The sequence below is a fragment of the Crocodylus siamensis genome, chromosome 1 (genome assembly GCF_052110815.1).
Source record: "Crocodylus siamensis isolate JL-2025a chromosome 1, ASM5211081v1, whole genome shotgun sequence".
Taxonomy (NCBI): Eukaryota; Metazoa; Chordata; order Crocodylia; family Crocodylidae; genus Crocodylus; species Crocodylus siamensis.
The window spans coordinates 69830741-69845104 of NC_143395.1; the positions used below are offsets into that span (position 1 = coordinate 69830741).

The following is a 14364-nucleotide window of genomic DNA, read 5'->3' on the forward strand; positions in this document are numbered from 1 at the left end:
GAGGTAGTGAAGGCTAAGGATGTGGTAGTCATGGGGGACCTGAACTTCCCAGACATCTGCTGGGAAGAAGTCAGCCAGGTCTGAACGCTCACGTAGGTTCTTGGTCAGAGTGCAGGACTTCCATCTAACCCAGGAGGTGCACAGCCCCACCAGGGGAGACGCCTTGTTGGACCTAGTGCTGGCCATGGGTGATGACCTGGTGAGGGGGCTGCGGGTGCTCGACCACCTGGGCAACAGCGATCATCGCCTGCTGGAATTCACCATCCAGCTCAAGGTGGCAAAGGCATGCAGTAAGGGAGTGGCCCTGGATTTTAGGAGGGCTGGAAGAGGGCCAACGTTGTTCCCATCTTCAAAAAAGGCAGGAAGGAGGACCCGGGAAACTATAGGCTGGTTAGTCTTACCTTGATCCTAGGCAAGCTGTTTGAGAAAATTATGCTGGCACACATCCAGGAGGGGCCAGCAGGGGACTGCATGCTTAGGTTCATCAGTGGCAGGTCCTGTCAGACCAACCTGGTGGCCTTTTACGATCAGATCACCAGATCATTAGATGCAGGGGTAGCAGTGGATATAGTCTTCCTGGACTTCCGGAAGGCTTTTGACACTGTCTCTCACCCTGTTCTCATTAAGAAACTGGGGTGGCTGTGGTGTAGACACCCACACAGTCAAATGGGTCACCAACTGGCTGGAGAGCCGCACCCAGAGGGTGGTAGTGGATGGGTCCTTCTCAACCTGGAAGGACGTGGGCAGTGGGGTTCTGCAGGGCTCTGTCCTCGGGCCCGCACTGTTCAACACCTTCATCAGTGATTTGGACGAGGGGGTAAAAAGCAACCTGTTCAAATTTGCTGATGACACTAAGATGTGGGGGGACGTGGGCACGCTGGAAGGATGCAACAGGCTACAATTAGACCTAGACAGGTTACAAGGGTGGGCGGATGAGAATAGGATGGGTTTCAACACAGACAAGTGCAAGGTGATGCACCTGGGGAGGAACAACCAGCACCATACTTAAAGGTTAGGGAACTCCCCTCTTGTCAGCACGGAGACGGAAAAAGATCTTGGAGTCGTCATTGACTCCAAGATGAACATGGGCCGGCAGTGTGGAGAGGCAGTCAGGAAGGCCAACCGCACCTTGTCATGCATCCACAGATGCATCTCGAGCAGGTCCAAAGAGGTGATCCTCCCCCTCTATGCCGCACTGGTCAGGCCGCAGCTGGAGTACTGCGTCCAGTTCTGGGCGCCACACTTCAAGAGGGATGTGGACAGCATGGAGAGGGTCCAGAGGAGGGCCACTCGCATGATCAGGGGGCAGCAGGGCAGGCCCTATGAGAAGAGGCAACGGGACCTGAACCTGTTCAGCCTCCAAAAGAGAAGGCTGAGGGGGGATCCTGTGGCCTGTGATAAACTAGTCACGGGGGATCAGCAGGCATTGGGGGAGTCACTGTTCCACCGAGCACCGCCAGGAGTGACCAGGAATAACGGTCACAAGCTGGCAGAGGGTAGGTTTAGGTTAGATATCAGGAGGCACTACTTCACGGTCAGGGCGGCTAGGATCTGGAACCAGCTTCCAAGAGAAGTGGTGTTGGCTCCTACCCTGGGGGTCTTTAAGAGGAGGTTAGATGAACATCTTGCTGGGGTCGTTTGACCCCAGTACACTTTCCTGCCATGGTAGGGGGTCGGACTACATGATCTGCTCAGGTCCCTTCCGACCCAAACTCATTTTACAATTAACTCATGAACCTGTGTGAATATTATATTACCACACCTGAGTCACAGTTTGTTTGTTTTCTTCCCACCCCCTCAGTGCTGCCTGAATAGAAATGCTGCTGCCTCTCCGGCAGTTAGGTTTATAATTTGGATGGAGGGCCATCAAAATGGTGGGGAGGGATGGACTGCAACTACTCCATTGCACCCTCCCCTGGATCCACAGAGACAGGGGTGCTGTTTGGGCATGAGGCCGGAGGGAACAGGCTCTCAGGCTCTGCAAGGAAGACTAGACCAAGGGGCCCAGTGGTCCCCGCAGGTCTCTGCCCAGGATAGCTTGGGCCACTGTGAAGTGGTGCCAGCCAGGGCTGTCACTCCCAAGAGTGCCCCCCAGGTCAGACCTGCCCTTGCCCTCCAGATCACGTGAGGCAGAGCCAGGCCAAAAAAACCCCTCCCCCAACCCCCCACGCTTCGCCTGTCTCATTTACCGCCAAAACAGCCATGGGGAGGTGCGGGGAGGAGGGTCACGTGGTGGCGCGGCGTGCGTGCGTGGTGCGTCATCAGCCGTCTCCTCCTTTTCCCCGCCCCTCGCCTCCGGCACTGCGCCAGAGAGGGTAGAGTGCTCCCCTCCCCGCGGCACGTGACCCCTCCCCGGAACGTGGCATTGTGTAATCACGTGACCACCCCGGAGGGGAGGGGGAGCGGCGGGTGGGGTGGGGTGGGGTGGGGAGGGGAGGGAGCAGGGGGAGGGGGGGCTGCGTACGCGACGGAGCGGGGTGCGAAGATGGCGGACGAGGAGGCAGAGCAGGAGAGCGGGAGCCTCGGCGGCGACCGCCTGGAGCTGCGGCGCCTGCGGGAGCGGCTGCTGGAGCTGGAGACGGGGCTGCGGGAGAGCGCCGAGCCCGCCGCGCAGGCGGCCGCCGAGTACTGCCAGCAGCTATGCCAGGTCGGGCCGCCTCCCCTCCCCCCCAGTATGTGCGTGTGTCCGTGTCCGTGTGCGCGGGCAGCGCCGCGCCGCCGCGCGGGGGAGCGGCCGCGCGGGCCGGGCCGCGCGGGCTGGGCTGGGCCGGACCGGTGGCGGTTGAAGCGGCGGCGGCGGCAGCAATTACCCTCCCCCCGCGCGGGGAGCGGCCGCGGCCCGCGGTCTGCAGCGCCTTTGTTGTGCGCTGCGGCGCGGCTTATCTCGGCGCTGAGCAGGCCTTTGTTCCCGCAGCGGAGCCGGTGCGGGAGCGGGGCTGCCGCCTCCCCGCTTTACCCGCGGCGGCCCCGGCCTTTGTTGTGGGCCGGGACGAGCGGGGCCGAGAGCTCTGCGCGAGCGGCGGGGCGGGGGGCTTGTAGCTGCGGACGAGCCGGTGGAGGGAGGTGGATTCGGCGCAAGGTGGCGTGGGACGGAGCTCACCCCTTCGCCACGGGCGGCCGGGGTAAGCGCGTGGTCCGTAGTCCTGGGGGCAGACCGGGGCCGGGTTGGGATGCCCCCGTCTTCCTGTCCTGGGTCCTGCAGGCTTGTGCCCTGGGCACGTCCTAGCAATGTTTGTGTATGTATACATGCCTACGTATGTGCACATGTGGGGAGCCTGCCACATTCTTCAAAAAGTTATTTGCTTCCCAATTGTACCAGATACTCCTATATAACACACTTGCATATGTGCATGTCAAACACTGCTGTACACATTATACTTGCATGTATTAATACATGTATATGTAACACATGAGTGTTGCACATAACGTAGAAACATGCATATGTATACATGCATATAACACATGTATGTGAGTTGTGTATATGTCACTAGTATGTTTTTGAGAGATATACCTTTATCGATACATAAGTGTGTGTGTGTATATGTTATGTATGCATACATGTATATTTGTGTGTATAGTTAAATGTATGTACATAGGCAGAGTAGAGGGTGGGGAAGAAGTGTGTGCATATTGATATGGATATGCATGTGTATACATATATATACATGCCATACTGGTGTGTATACAACATGCTTTACATACGGGTATGCATATATGCCTATGAAATGTAGTAGTTGTGTATCCAGCATGCTTAGGTATGTATGTATGTTATATGTATTAGTATCTGGTATTGTTGGCAGGCAATTAACTTTTTTTTAAGAAGGTGGGATAAGTTAAATCACTCTTAACTGACAGCTTGATCTTTTTTGCTTCCTTACTTTCTTTAAGAAAAGTTGATTATTCTAAGTTAGTGGCTGTTAAAACACTGATTTCCTGCTAAATATAGCTTTGTACACTAGCAATGTGTAGCATCAAATTTAATCAGGAGGGCACACCACACTGATTTTATCAGTTAACTGAGAACCTGGATGAATGTGTTCTAACGCACTAGATTCCTCTTTGAGGCTTTTTTATCAATCTGCATTTGGACACTGAACAGAAATGCAAGTGAAGTGACTGTTATATTAGATAAATAAAATGTAATATGCTGGCAAAATAAGGAAAAGAACAAGATGAGCTTTGATAAACTTACTTTTAAAGCATATAACATGAAGGAGTACTTAGTCAGTGACTAGAAACAATTAGTTCATTGGCTGAGTCCCTCAAATATTTAAAACTAGTGGATCTCAGTCATTCACCTTTATTTTTTTTTTCGAAATTGGGGAAGGAAAGAACTTGCTTTACTGCTTTTTCTGCTTTTAGTTTTCAGTTTTAAATTGTTCACTGAACTGAACTATTTGAGTAAAATGGAATGAATAAAATATTTTCAGCACACGCAGAAGAGGTTATTGCAGTAAACACAGTTTTACTTATTACACTCTAATTCCATGCAGTTAGCTAGTGCCATCCACCAGTTCATTAGCTTGACTGACTTGAACACTTCTGCAGCAAGCATACTCTCAATATTTTCAATTTAACTGATGTTTTTAATAGTCTGTATTAAACTTAGGACCCAATATAGGCTGTTATATCTTCAGTTTCTAATTTTAAAATAAACCTATTTTGCAATACAATTTTATTTAAAATAATACTTTTTTTGTTAATTTATTGCATTTTAAAGTGGGTTGCTAGTACCTCATCTATGCATGGCTTAAAGGAAAGTTGCTTCAGTTGTGAAGACCATCAACTTATCTGTGCCAATAGGGTAGAAAGCACCAGGAATCGGTGTTACTTTAAGAGGATCATTAAAAAATGAAATTTGAAGGTAATCCTTAAAAATACATTGAATAATGCTAGCTCCGAAAAATCTGTATTGCAGTTTTTTCACAAACTGAGCAACAATTTCATTTCTCTATTTGTACTGGTGATTTAAGTATCTAATGCCAACTAATTTGTATCCTGGAGAGACAGAACGGGGACCTAACAGTCAGGATTCAGATACTGGATTTGACTATTTATACTGCCTGGTGATGTTTGTAGAAAAATAGGGTAACTGGAAGCCACCTCAAGGAATCCATATTTTTAGAATGGTGTCTACTGTGATTTCTGAAGACTGCTGTCTCAGTCATTTGAATATGCAAAAATTGTTCGCTAAGAAGTAAACTTGTGTGTAAGGTCTGAGAACAGTGCTGAGGAAGTATTTTGGCTGTGTTGCAGTACATTTAACCTCCATTTTCATGTTTAGTTTTGAAGGATCTTACTATCTAGAACATCAAAACTTTTAGTCGTCTTTGCCAGATAGTGACTGCAGAGTCCCAAACTGTGCTGATAGTAGTCACAAATTAATTCATTTGTTTAATATTAAACTAGGTATCCTACTGCTTGAGAAATAAATGTGCTCCTACTCTATTTGAGAACTGGCAATATAATATGCATTAATGTATCAGAATATTCTAAGGTTCAGAGGTGCATAAAGGGCTTTTCATCAGCTTCAGTTAGAACTATATAGCCAGATTCTTAGCTGCTTTTAAAAATTTCAGCCTGAACTGTTTCAGAATAAGGCCTGTGGGTATCTATTACAAACTTCAAAAGTGCTGCTGCCTATACCTTGGAAAAACTAAGATGGCTTTAATCTAGCATTGCATTTACTCATCTAATAAGAGTAAAACAGTAAATTTGGTTTTGCAGCCATTTTACAGTGTTTTCACTATACATCTGAAGTAAGTATCTTGCTACATTCAATTTTTATTGTTGCTTAAATATGAAATATTGTTCTTTTTTTCCTAAGAATGATGTTGAGAAGAATATTAGTTTCTACCTTTCTCTGCCCAATGCTAAAGTTATGTTCTAAAATATCAGTCTGTGGCTGGCAATAGGGAGTTTATTTTTTTCATATCTTCATATAAAAATGTTAAATCACATGCAAATTACCCTTTTCCTTAATTGCAGCTCTTATTCTGCAAACTGTCTTAGCTGTTAGAGGATTTATGACCAGCAGCAGAGATCCCAGAGCAATCTATATGTAGATTCAGGAAAATGGTACTCTTCACTGATATTCTGAAAGTCTTTTAAATCCCTTTGGTTGAAAAGAAAAAAAACAAAAATTTACAGTAAGTGCAGATTCTGCAGAAATTTAATGTTTAGATTCACAACTTTTCAGGAATTGCTGTACATACAGGTACAGGCTGTGTGCTTAATACTTAACGTCAGTGATGATTTTGTTGAACCAAGTGTGTTGAAAATAAATAGCTTGCTCTCCCATAGCACTTTAAAGTCAGCATAATATGTACTAGAATGACAGCTCTTATCTGTATACTTATCATACTGCATCCTGACTATTGTAATCTCTTGTCAGGCATTGACTGCTTTAATCTTGTTTTTCTTACTTTAATTCAAAATTCTGCTGTCACACCTCTCTCTCTCTCTCCCTCCCCACCTCATCATTTCTTCTTCATACATATTTCAATATTTAGCTCCGCCCTGCCAGTCATGCTTACTTGCTGACTTCCCCAGTATTGACAGCCTTTATCTTGCTTGCAAATCTGTGTCTTCCTCCTCTTTTTTTTTTTTCCTTTCGTTGCCCAAAGTCCTCTTAAAAAAAAAAATGGTAAACTCCTTTGGATCTTGCAGTACCTGCTTCTGCTTTATGACTGGGTAAAGAGGTAGATGAATAGTGAGCTACACTGTATTACACCAGGGCTGTCAAACATACAGTTTGCTAACTTTATCTGTGCTGCAGCTCTGTTCCAGCTAGCCCAGGAAGCTACCAGAAGTTGGGGATTGAGGCCTACCACAGAATTCAGGGGCCCTGGGCCCTGCTGGACATAGCTGTCTGTGACAGGAGGGTGAGCAAGGGCAGCAACAACACAGCCCTGTTGGCCTTACCACCCCTGGACCTTTGCTACTGGACCCATTGCAACTATGGGCCCTGTGATCCAGATCTGGCCCAGGGTCAGGTGACATCTTTGGTATACACAATTAATATCTATAAAAACATGCTTGGATTATTGTTATTTTATCCTTCCTCTTCTCTTATACCTACAGATTTCATTTTCCAGCTGTTGTACTTTGTGACTTCGCTTTTGTCTATTGTGGTGAAAAAGAGGTGTTAAAAACCATGTTAAATGTGTTTAGTGAATATAGTGCTACATACTATTGTGGCCAAGAACAAACCTTTTCAGAATGTTACAGTTAACCTTGAGGTCTCCCTGAGGTTGAGGACATAGTGATAGGGTATTAAGTAGAAAGCAAATGACTGTTTTCTGAATATGCTTATCATAACTGCTCTTTTCAATAATTAAAAGTTTTTCACTTTTTATGGTATTGCATAGCAGTACATAGAGATCCCAATGGAGAACTTAAGACCCATTGACTTAAGTATGTAATGATTGGTATTACTATGTAGGTTATAGCTTGACTGTACTAGGAAAATGCATCAGGTTAGAAAACCAGTTTATCTGTTACTGTTAAACATAACCAGCTAATAAATTTAAAACCTGAGTATCGTTGTTCAGACTAAAGACAGAACTTTGTTTAGCATGGTAGTTCTGAACCAAAGTGCTGTGACACCCTGGTATCTTGAGATCCTTCCAGGGTGCTGCAGGTTGCCATGCAATGTTAGCACTGTTAAATGTGCAAACATGAATTACAAGATTAAACCCAGAGATTTCAAATGGGAATCAGTAGTATTAAAATAATTGTCACCAGTTGAGAACTTTCTGAATTCTTTGCATCAGCAAAATTTCTATCTCTTTCTGCAGTCAAAAATGAATGAAAAATAAGAGCTGGAATTTTCTGAGGAGTGCCTCTAGTCTAAAAAGTTTGATAACACCGTGTTGTTAAATTAGTAATTTTGAAAATGGCCCTTGCCTGGTCCATTTTAAATATTGAGTAATAAAAACTTTTAAGTAGGTGTGACTTGAATACATGCAAGTGGAGCAAGATACTTTAAACATATTCCACGTTTTAACACACCCTTTTCTGATGGTCAGACCCTTGCATATTTGCTATTCTAGCCATATTTTAGTTTTTCTGATGCTCCACTGCCCGTTTCTGTTCTTCGTGGCTCTTCATTGAATGCAAATACACTTTAACAAATAATGTAACTAATAGTTTTTCCACAGTTATTTATTATAAATTATACACATCTCTCAATGCAGCAAGCCTTGCTAAAATGAGACTTGTCCCTATTCACCATTTTATCTTCCTTGTGCATACTTTTTCTGTGGCTTAAGTTGTTTTTTTGATTTATTTGTAAACTCATTCAGATAGGCTCAGTACAGTCAACATGATATAACTGTCATAGCTTTAAATGATTTTTCTTAAAAATCAGTGTGAAACAATGGAAGTCTTGCGTTTCTAATAAAAAGCTTTTTAGGTAATGAGAGAGAAGAAGGGAATGTCAGCTGTGTTTGTCTGAAAAAAAGCATTATCTACTATAGTCAAATTTAGCAAAACATTCATTTTCATGTGGTGTTAACTTCAGAATAATTGGCTTCATTCTTTATCCTGCATAGGCAGTTTCACTCTTACTGAAGAAATGCAAACATGAATGCAATAAATTTAAAAAAAAACCTTAACCTGTGAAAATTTAAAAAATAAAAATATTTTTCTTTCTTGATGGCTTCGGTAAAGCTTATATTATTTTAAATCTCTGCGAACATTACAAAACTTTTTTAGTGTATATCTGTATTGTGAATATCCACATGAAAGAAGATCATGATGGCTTAAAGGCCTGGCCGTTAGTCCAATTATTCCTTCCCTTCCACTTTCTGTTTCCAGAGATTTTCAGAGTACTAACTCTTCAACTATTTTTTTCCAAGAAAAAGAAAGAAGGGAGAAGACTAATAAACTGATAGCTTTCCTCATCGTCAGAGGAAGGTGATGTTTCTTCTGATTTAACCCTGCATCTTCAGTTTGTCATCTTGATTCTCATCTGAACACTTTCCTTTCTAAAATTTCAAAAGCTCTGATGATTAAGTAATTCTGTGGATAAGGAAGTGCCTTCCTACAGTAGAAAAGTATATGTGGGAAAAATCTTTTCATTCCTGAATCCCTAGAAGATGCTATGAATTTAGGATTTTGTGGCTTTGTTTGTTTGTTTTATAATAAAGGTAGTGATCTGGTAACAGTGTTTAAGAAATGGTATGTACCTCCTATTCCTAGGAAGTATGGATTCTCTTAGTATACTGGATTGTAAATTTTTTCTCTAACTGGTAGAATATCAGATTCAGTTGAAGCAATAGACTGAAAAATCAGAGTATGCTCTAAGAAAACTTTGGCATAGTTTGTGGTACACCAGCATCTCTGGTTATTTCTAGAGCTTCTGTATCCTGGAATTAAAGTAACACCACCACAGAAGCTAGGCTGGAAAAGAAGTTGCTTTCGGGGTGGGAGATCAGAACCTTCCCCAAGGCCTTGCCCTTCATGTTTGCTATTGCAAGGTTCTCATCTTATTCTGTTCTTCCTAGCTGTTGAAGAAGAGAGAATATCTGGTTTCAGAGCAGATTATAGTTCTGCAATTCATCTGAAGCAGGCTAGTTTTAATGGGCAGAGGTTATGAAGTTATTTGAAGCTTTAGATAATTATTAAAGAAGACTGATTTTTAGCCCGTATCTTCCATTAGCAAAAAAAATATATGCTTTTCTTTGAGACAGTAGCTTAAAAATGTGGACAGCAGAAACAAATTCAGTTAGTTTTGTTCATTCAGGCCTTTGATATGTCTTGGTTGCTACACTCAAAGATCAAAAGATAAATACTATTCCCTCAGCTGATGAGAAACTGAATGTTGTCCACCTAGATCTTGGGTTGCCTGTTGAGAACAGACTGAAATAGCACTTGCACATTTTGAACCAGGAGATCTCAGGTAACCTTGTGTGGATAGTATTTAATTTTTTTCCCTTCTTTAATACTTGACATTTTTCATCCCTCCCTGTAAACTCAGTTAGTCCTGCTGAGTTTGCGTACACTTTTGAGACAGTAGTACCATGTTTTGAAAGGAGATCTACTCAGTGTCAGAAGCAATAGAAGATACTTGTAGTATTAGTTCTAGCTTGCTTGCCTTTGGCAGTCAGCTCTGAATCTGAACAGTGTCCGCTAGTAAGATATCTAGGGGAACATTTTATATTCATTGTGTTTTCTGGAAGCATGCCTCTGTATAAAACAGGATGGATGGTTTGATTGTTTGGAGTACGGATGTCAGACACGCAATCTGTAGACCTTTGTCATCTGGCCGGTGGGACTCAGAGGCTCTGGTAGTTCAGGGCCAGGGCCAGCAGCCAAAATCCAAGGTATGGAGTGCTACTGGGGGGATGTATGTTGGCATCAGAAGTCGGGCTGTATTAACACCTGTGGCTCTCTGGCTCTGCTTACCCCATGGTCTAGATCTGGGGTGGGGTGGGGTGACGGAGGATAAACCAGTTTGATATCCATGATTTAGAGAAAACACCACTTAAAATGATAGGGCAGGGTGACAACTGAGAGACGAACCAGTTCAGAGAGGCATGAGCTTATGTAAGCAACAACATGCATCAAGAGCTAGGAATGGACTGGCAGAAAGAAAGTCCTATATAGAAGGGAAAGAGATGGAGAAGGGGCAAAGCTGGAGAGAGAATAAGTGGGTTACTTGAATCTCCCTGCTCCCTGAAGGTATTAACCAACTTGTTTGCCCCAAGTGATCTAAGTCAGCAGTGGCTGTGTAATGGGATAAGAACCATAGTCCCTGTTGAGACTGTGGTTAACACAATCCAGTCTGTGGATGTTGTCTTTTTTTAATGATATTTCATGTTCAGTTTGATTTTTAAAGTTTTTTTTTTAAGGATAGCTATTCAGAGGTTGATGATGAAATGTCCATGTAGGTTGGGCACTGAGGAAGAAACTTGGTGCCCAAAAGCTTCTCCAATAGTTCTCCCAACTATCCACTTGGTCCAGTAAAAAAATAACACAAAAATTCTTTGCCCCAGGGAGGTTTAAAGGGTTCTTTAAAGAGATTAAAGCACACAAGGATATTTGTATGCTACTGAAACTTGTTGAATTGATGTAGTCACAACTAGTGCAGTTGTCTGAAACAGTGTTATGCTGTTTGAGGGTCAACTGCACATAGCATTCCACTTTCCAAAATAACTTCCCTGTACTTTGTAACTGTTCTGTTCTCTGAGTTGCAGACAGGTGTTAGTTTTGCAATTTTCATTTTTATAAGGAAAGCTAACTTGCACTGGATAAAATAGGACAAAGGAAAAGTAGCACCCAGAAATACAAATCAAAAGAATCCTATTTAATTCTAACATGTCAAAGGGATGTAATTGAAAATCTGATTAAAAGATAGATCTTACTTGGTTGTATTGTTGGGGACGGTATAATACATTCCAAAATGGTATGGTGACTTAGAAATGTACTTATGGTGTTTTGTGAGTAGATCAAAATAGGAAGTGGGGGCTCCTCAGTTTCTGTAGTAAGAATTTGGATGTGGTGCCATGAGAACACTTTGGAAGATTATCGTGGGATATTTTCAAGTTCATATTACCATGTTAGCACATGGGCCAGCCAAACATAGTGGCTGCTTGCAGACACTTAAAAAAAGAAAAACGACCCCCCCCCCCTTGCTTTATCAGAAGAAGTGGTGCATTACTTCAGCCTGGCTCTACAACATCTGTAAAGATTGGGCACTTCAGCGGGGCTCTTTGGCACTTTTAAGCTAAAGCTGATTCAATAAGGTATTAGATAAAAGCATTAAAAAAGCCCTACTTAAGCACCTGATTTTTATAGGTATCAGGTGAGCCTGGTTGAGTGCATTGTCCCTTTGAACAGGGCTCGGCACTGGAACATGCCGAGTTTAAAGAAAAATGCCGTTTTGTTTTCGTTTTGGTTTGCAAGCACTTGGGGTGTATATGTGATGTTGAGCTGACTGGAAGTGAGCCTGTTAATAGAGGTGCACTGATTTTTATATCTGTGCTGATCCAGTATTAGACTGATTTTTATTTTATTTTTTTTCTTTTTAAAAAAAAAAATTAATGTGGCCAATAATTTGGCCAGTAAATTCCTGTGCACACAGCTGCAGCACAACATGTAGGCAGTGAGGAGCACAGCACAGCAGCTTGGAGAGCTGCATGCACCTGATAAGTCTGGTGTAGTGGAAGCGGAGAGAACGGGGGGAGGAGGGGCAGATCAAACCCAGCCCTCCCCACCCAGTGTGTGCCCTTGGATCACACAGATCCAGGGGCACACACCTCCTCCATACCCTCCCAGACGAACGGCAGGAGCTGCCAAACCAGCAGTTCCCAGGCAAGTAGTGCTCAGCAGTGGGAGTCGCCCCACCCCAGCTGGGCAGCACTTGCCCCAGCCCCACTCCTGTTACTGCAGGGGCCTTTAGTCTCCCCCCCCATGCCCCTTCCCTCCCCCTCCCATTCCACTACACCAGACTTACCAGCTGCACGCAGCTCTCCATGCTGCTGGACTGAAATCGGATCGGTATCAGCTGACGTGCCTCCTTTAAAATCAGCCATCAGCCCCCAAAATCTCTGTTAGTGTACCCTTCCCTGTTAATCTTAGTGGTAGAAAATTGGGCATCTTTCAGGGAAAATTTCTGAAATGTCCTATGTAAGCTATATATGTTGATAATCTTAGAGTATGGTGCTATCCTGGAAAATGACCTTTTCTTTATGAATTAAAAAAAAAAATTTGACTAATTAATTTAATAGTAAAACTTCCTCTTGTTAACACTAATTTCAAGCTATGTATTTTTTTTTATTTTTTTTTATCTTGCATATTCCCCAACTGTAATAAGAAAATTGCAGGCCCAGTTATGTCCCTAGCTGCATCTTTTCAACTTCTCTGTCTTCAGGTTTAACTTTTCTGCGGTGTTTTCCTTCTAGCTCTCCTACTTTAATTGTTGGAGTGCAGCATACAAAATTATTTAATAATGCTAATGTTGTGTGTATTCCTGTTTTAAAGGGGGTGCTGACAAAAAGTGATTTGCCTAGGTTGATAGGCAGTAAGTGATAAAGGAAGTAATAAAACTTGAATCCCACAACAGTTATTTATGACTAAACAAAAGGACCCAGCTAAAAACTGGTAATTAACCTAGTTAGTAGGGAAAGAGGCTATCACCCAGATTCAGAACCCTGACAAGGTTTGGGGACATTGTTTAAGCTAGATATTGGGAGCAAGTGACAGATGTTGAGTTTACAGTTGAACAAAGGCAACTACTAGCATTATGCAATACAAGGAAGTATCTTTGGTAAATGAAAAAGTAAAAATTGCAGGTGACCTAGAGGATGTGGTTCAGCTCAAGGTAAATTCTCCAAAGTAATATGGTTTCACGCTGAAGAGTTAGATAGCGACACAGCCAAAAAATAACTACCTATGTATCAATTCAAGATGTGCAAAGGCAAAAATTAGTGAATTATATCATCTAGCAATGGATGAGAAACCTAACATAATGGCTATTTCTGAAATGGAATAAGGTGGCAACCAAAATCAATGAGATATTGTAATAGCTGGCTATAAATTTAAACAAAAGATAGACTGATAAAGGTTAGTGTGTCATCACTACACCAACACTGAAATGAAACGAGTCCTGGGGTAGAACTAGGATGGGTACGAATTCTCTAAATAATAAGGATACTAAAAACTTAACAGTTTTACATTGCTGACAAGATTAGGAAAAGGATATTGATTGTGGTGTCTTAAAGGAATTTGGAGGCAGCTATGTCTGATAAAGCACAACTTCAGCTACTTGCTTTCTTAAACTTTTTTTGACACCCACACAGTTTAGTAAGCAGTATCTCTACACTTAAAAGACAAACTGTTCTGAGCAATTATTTAAAGTAACTGAAGGTTTAATTTAAGAACTAAGTAAGGAGTGACCATAATATAATTAAATTAGAGAATTTTGAGTTGAATAGCATGCAAAAAATACTGTAATGCTAAAACTCGAAAGGGGGGAGTGAAAAATATTTTTCACTGTATTCTTGCTCTACCTCAGTGTAGAGACTATAAATCCTCTTAGTCCTACTATCTCAGTGTCCAGTGATTGCAAATCACCTTCTATATCTTGCTTAAAGATCAGCTGCCACTTTCTTTACCCTTAACCAGGAAGGTTCAGCCTTTTGTCTCACCCTTTTATACGTAGACTAGAGTTTCATTTTTTCTCCCTGCATTTCTTTTACCATTATTCTCACCAATCTACAGACCTGCTGTGGGAATTTATAGCCATCCTGATGCCCCAGATTCTATGAGTCCCTTAATTGCTGCTGCTTTTTTTTTTCTTTTCTTTTTAATAACCTGATTAGATGGTTAAAATCTTACATGAGCCAGGTGATATTTGGC

The 14364-nt window shown here is 42.7% G+C and overlaps 2 protein-coding genes across 3 annotated transcripts in view; one reads left to right on the plus strand and one right to left on the minus strand.

Annotated features, from left to right (window-relative positions):
* CGA (glycoprotein hormones, alpha polypeptide) overlaps positions 1–2251 on the minus strand; it is a 93846-nt gene extending 91595 nt beyond the window's left edge. The window contains exon 1 of the mRNA XM_090031404.1: positions 2190–2251. The gene's annotated coding sequence lies outside the window, so the exon portion shown is untranslated. The remainder of the gene's footprint in view (positions 1–2189) is intronic.
* A 196-nt stretch (positions 2252–2447) lies between these two features.
* The window catches only part of ZNF292 (zinc finger protein 292), a 98363-nt gene continuing 86446 nt past the window's right edge, over positions 2448–14364 (plus strand). For both annotated transcript variants that reach the window (XM_090036170.1, XM_090036178.1), the window contains exon 1: positions 2448–2647. In XM_090036170.1, the coding sequence (XP_089892296.1) occupies positions 2486–2647 (162 nt within the window). In that variant the 5' untranslated portion in view covers positions 2448–2485. The remainder of the gene's footprint in view (positions 2648–14364) is intronic.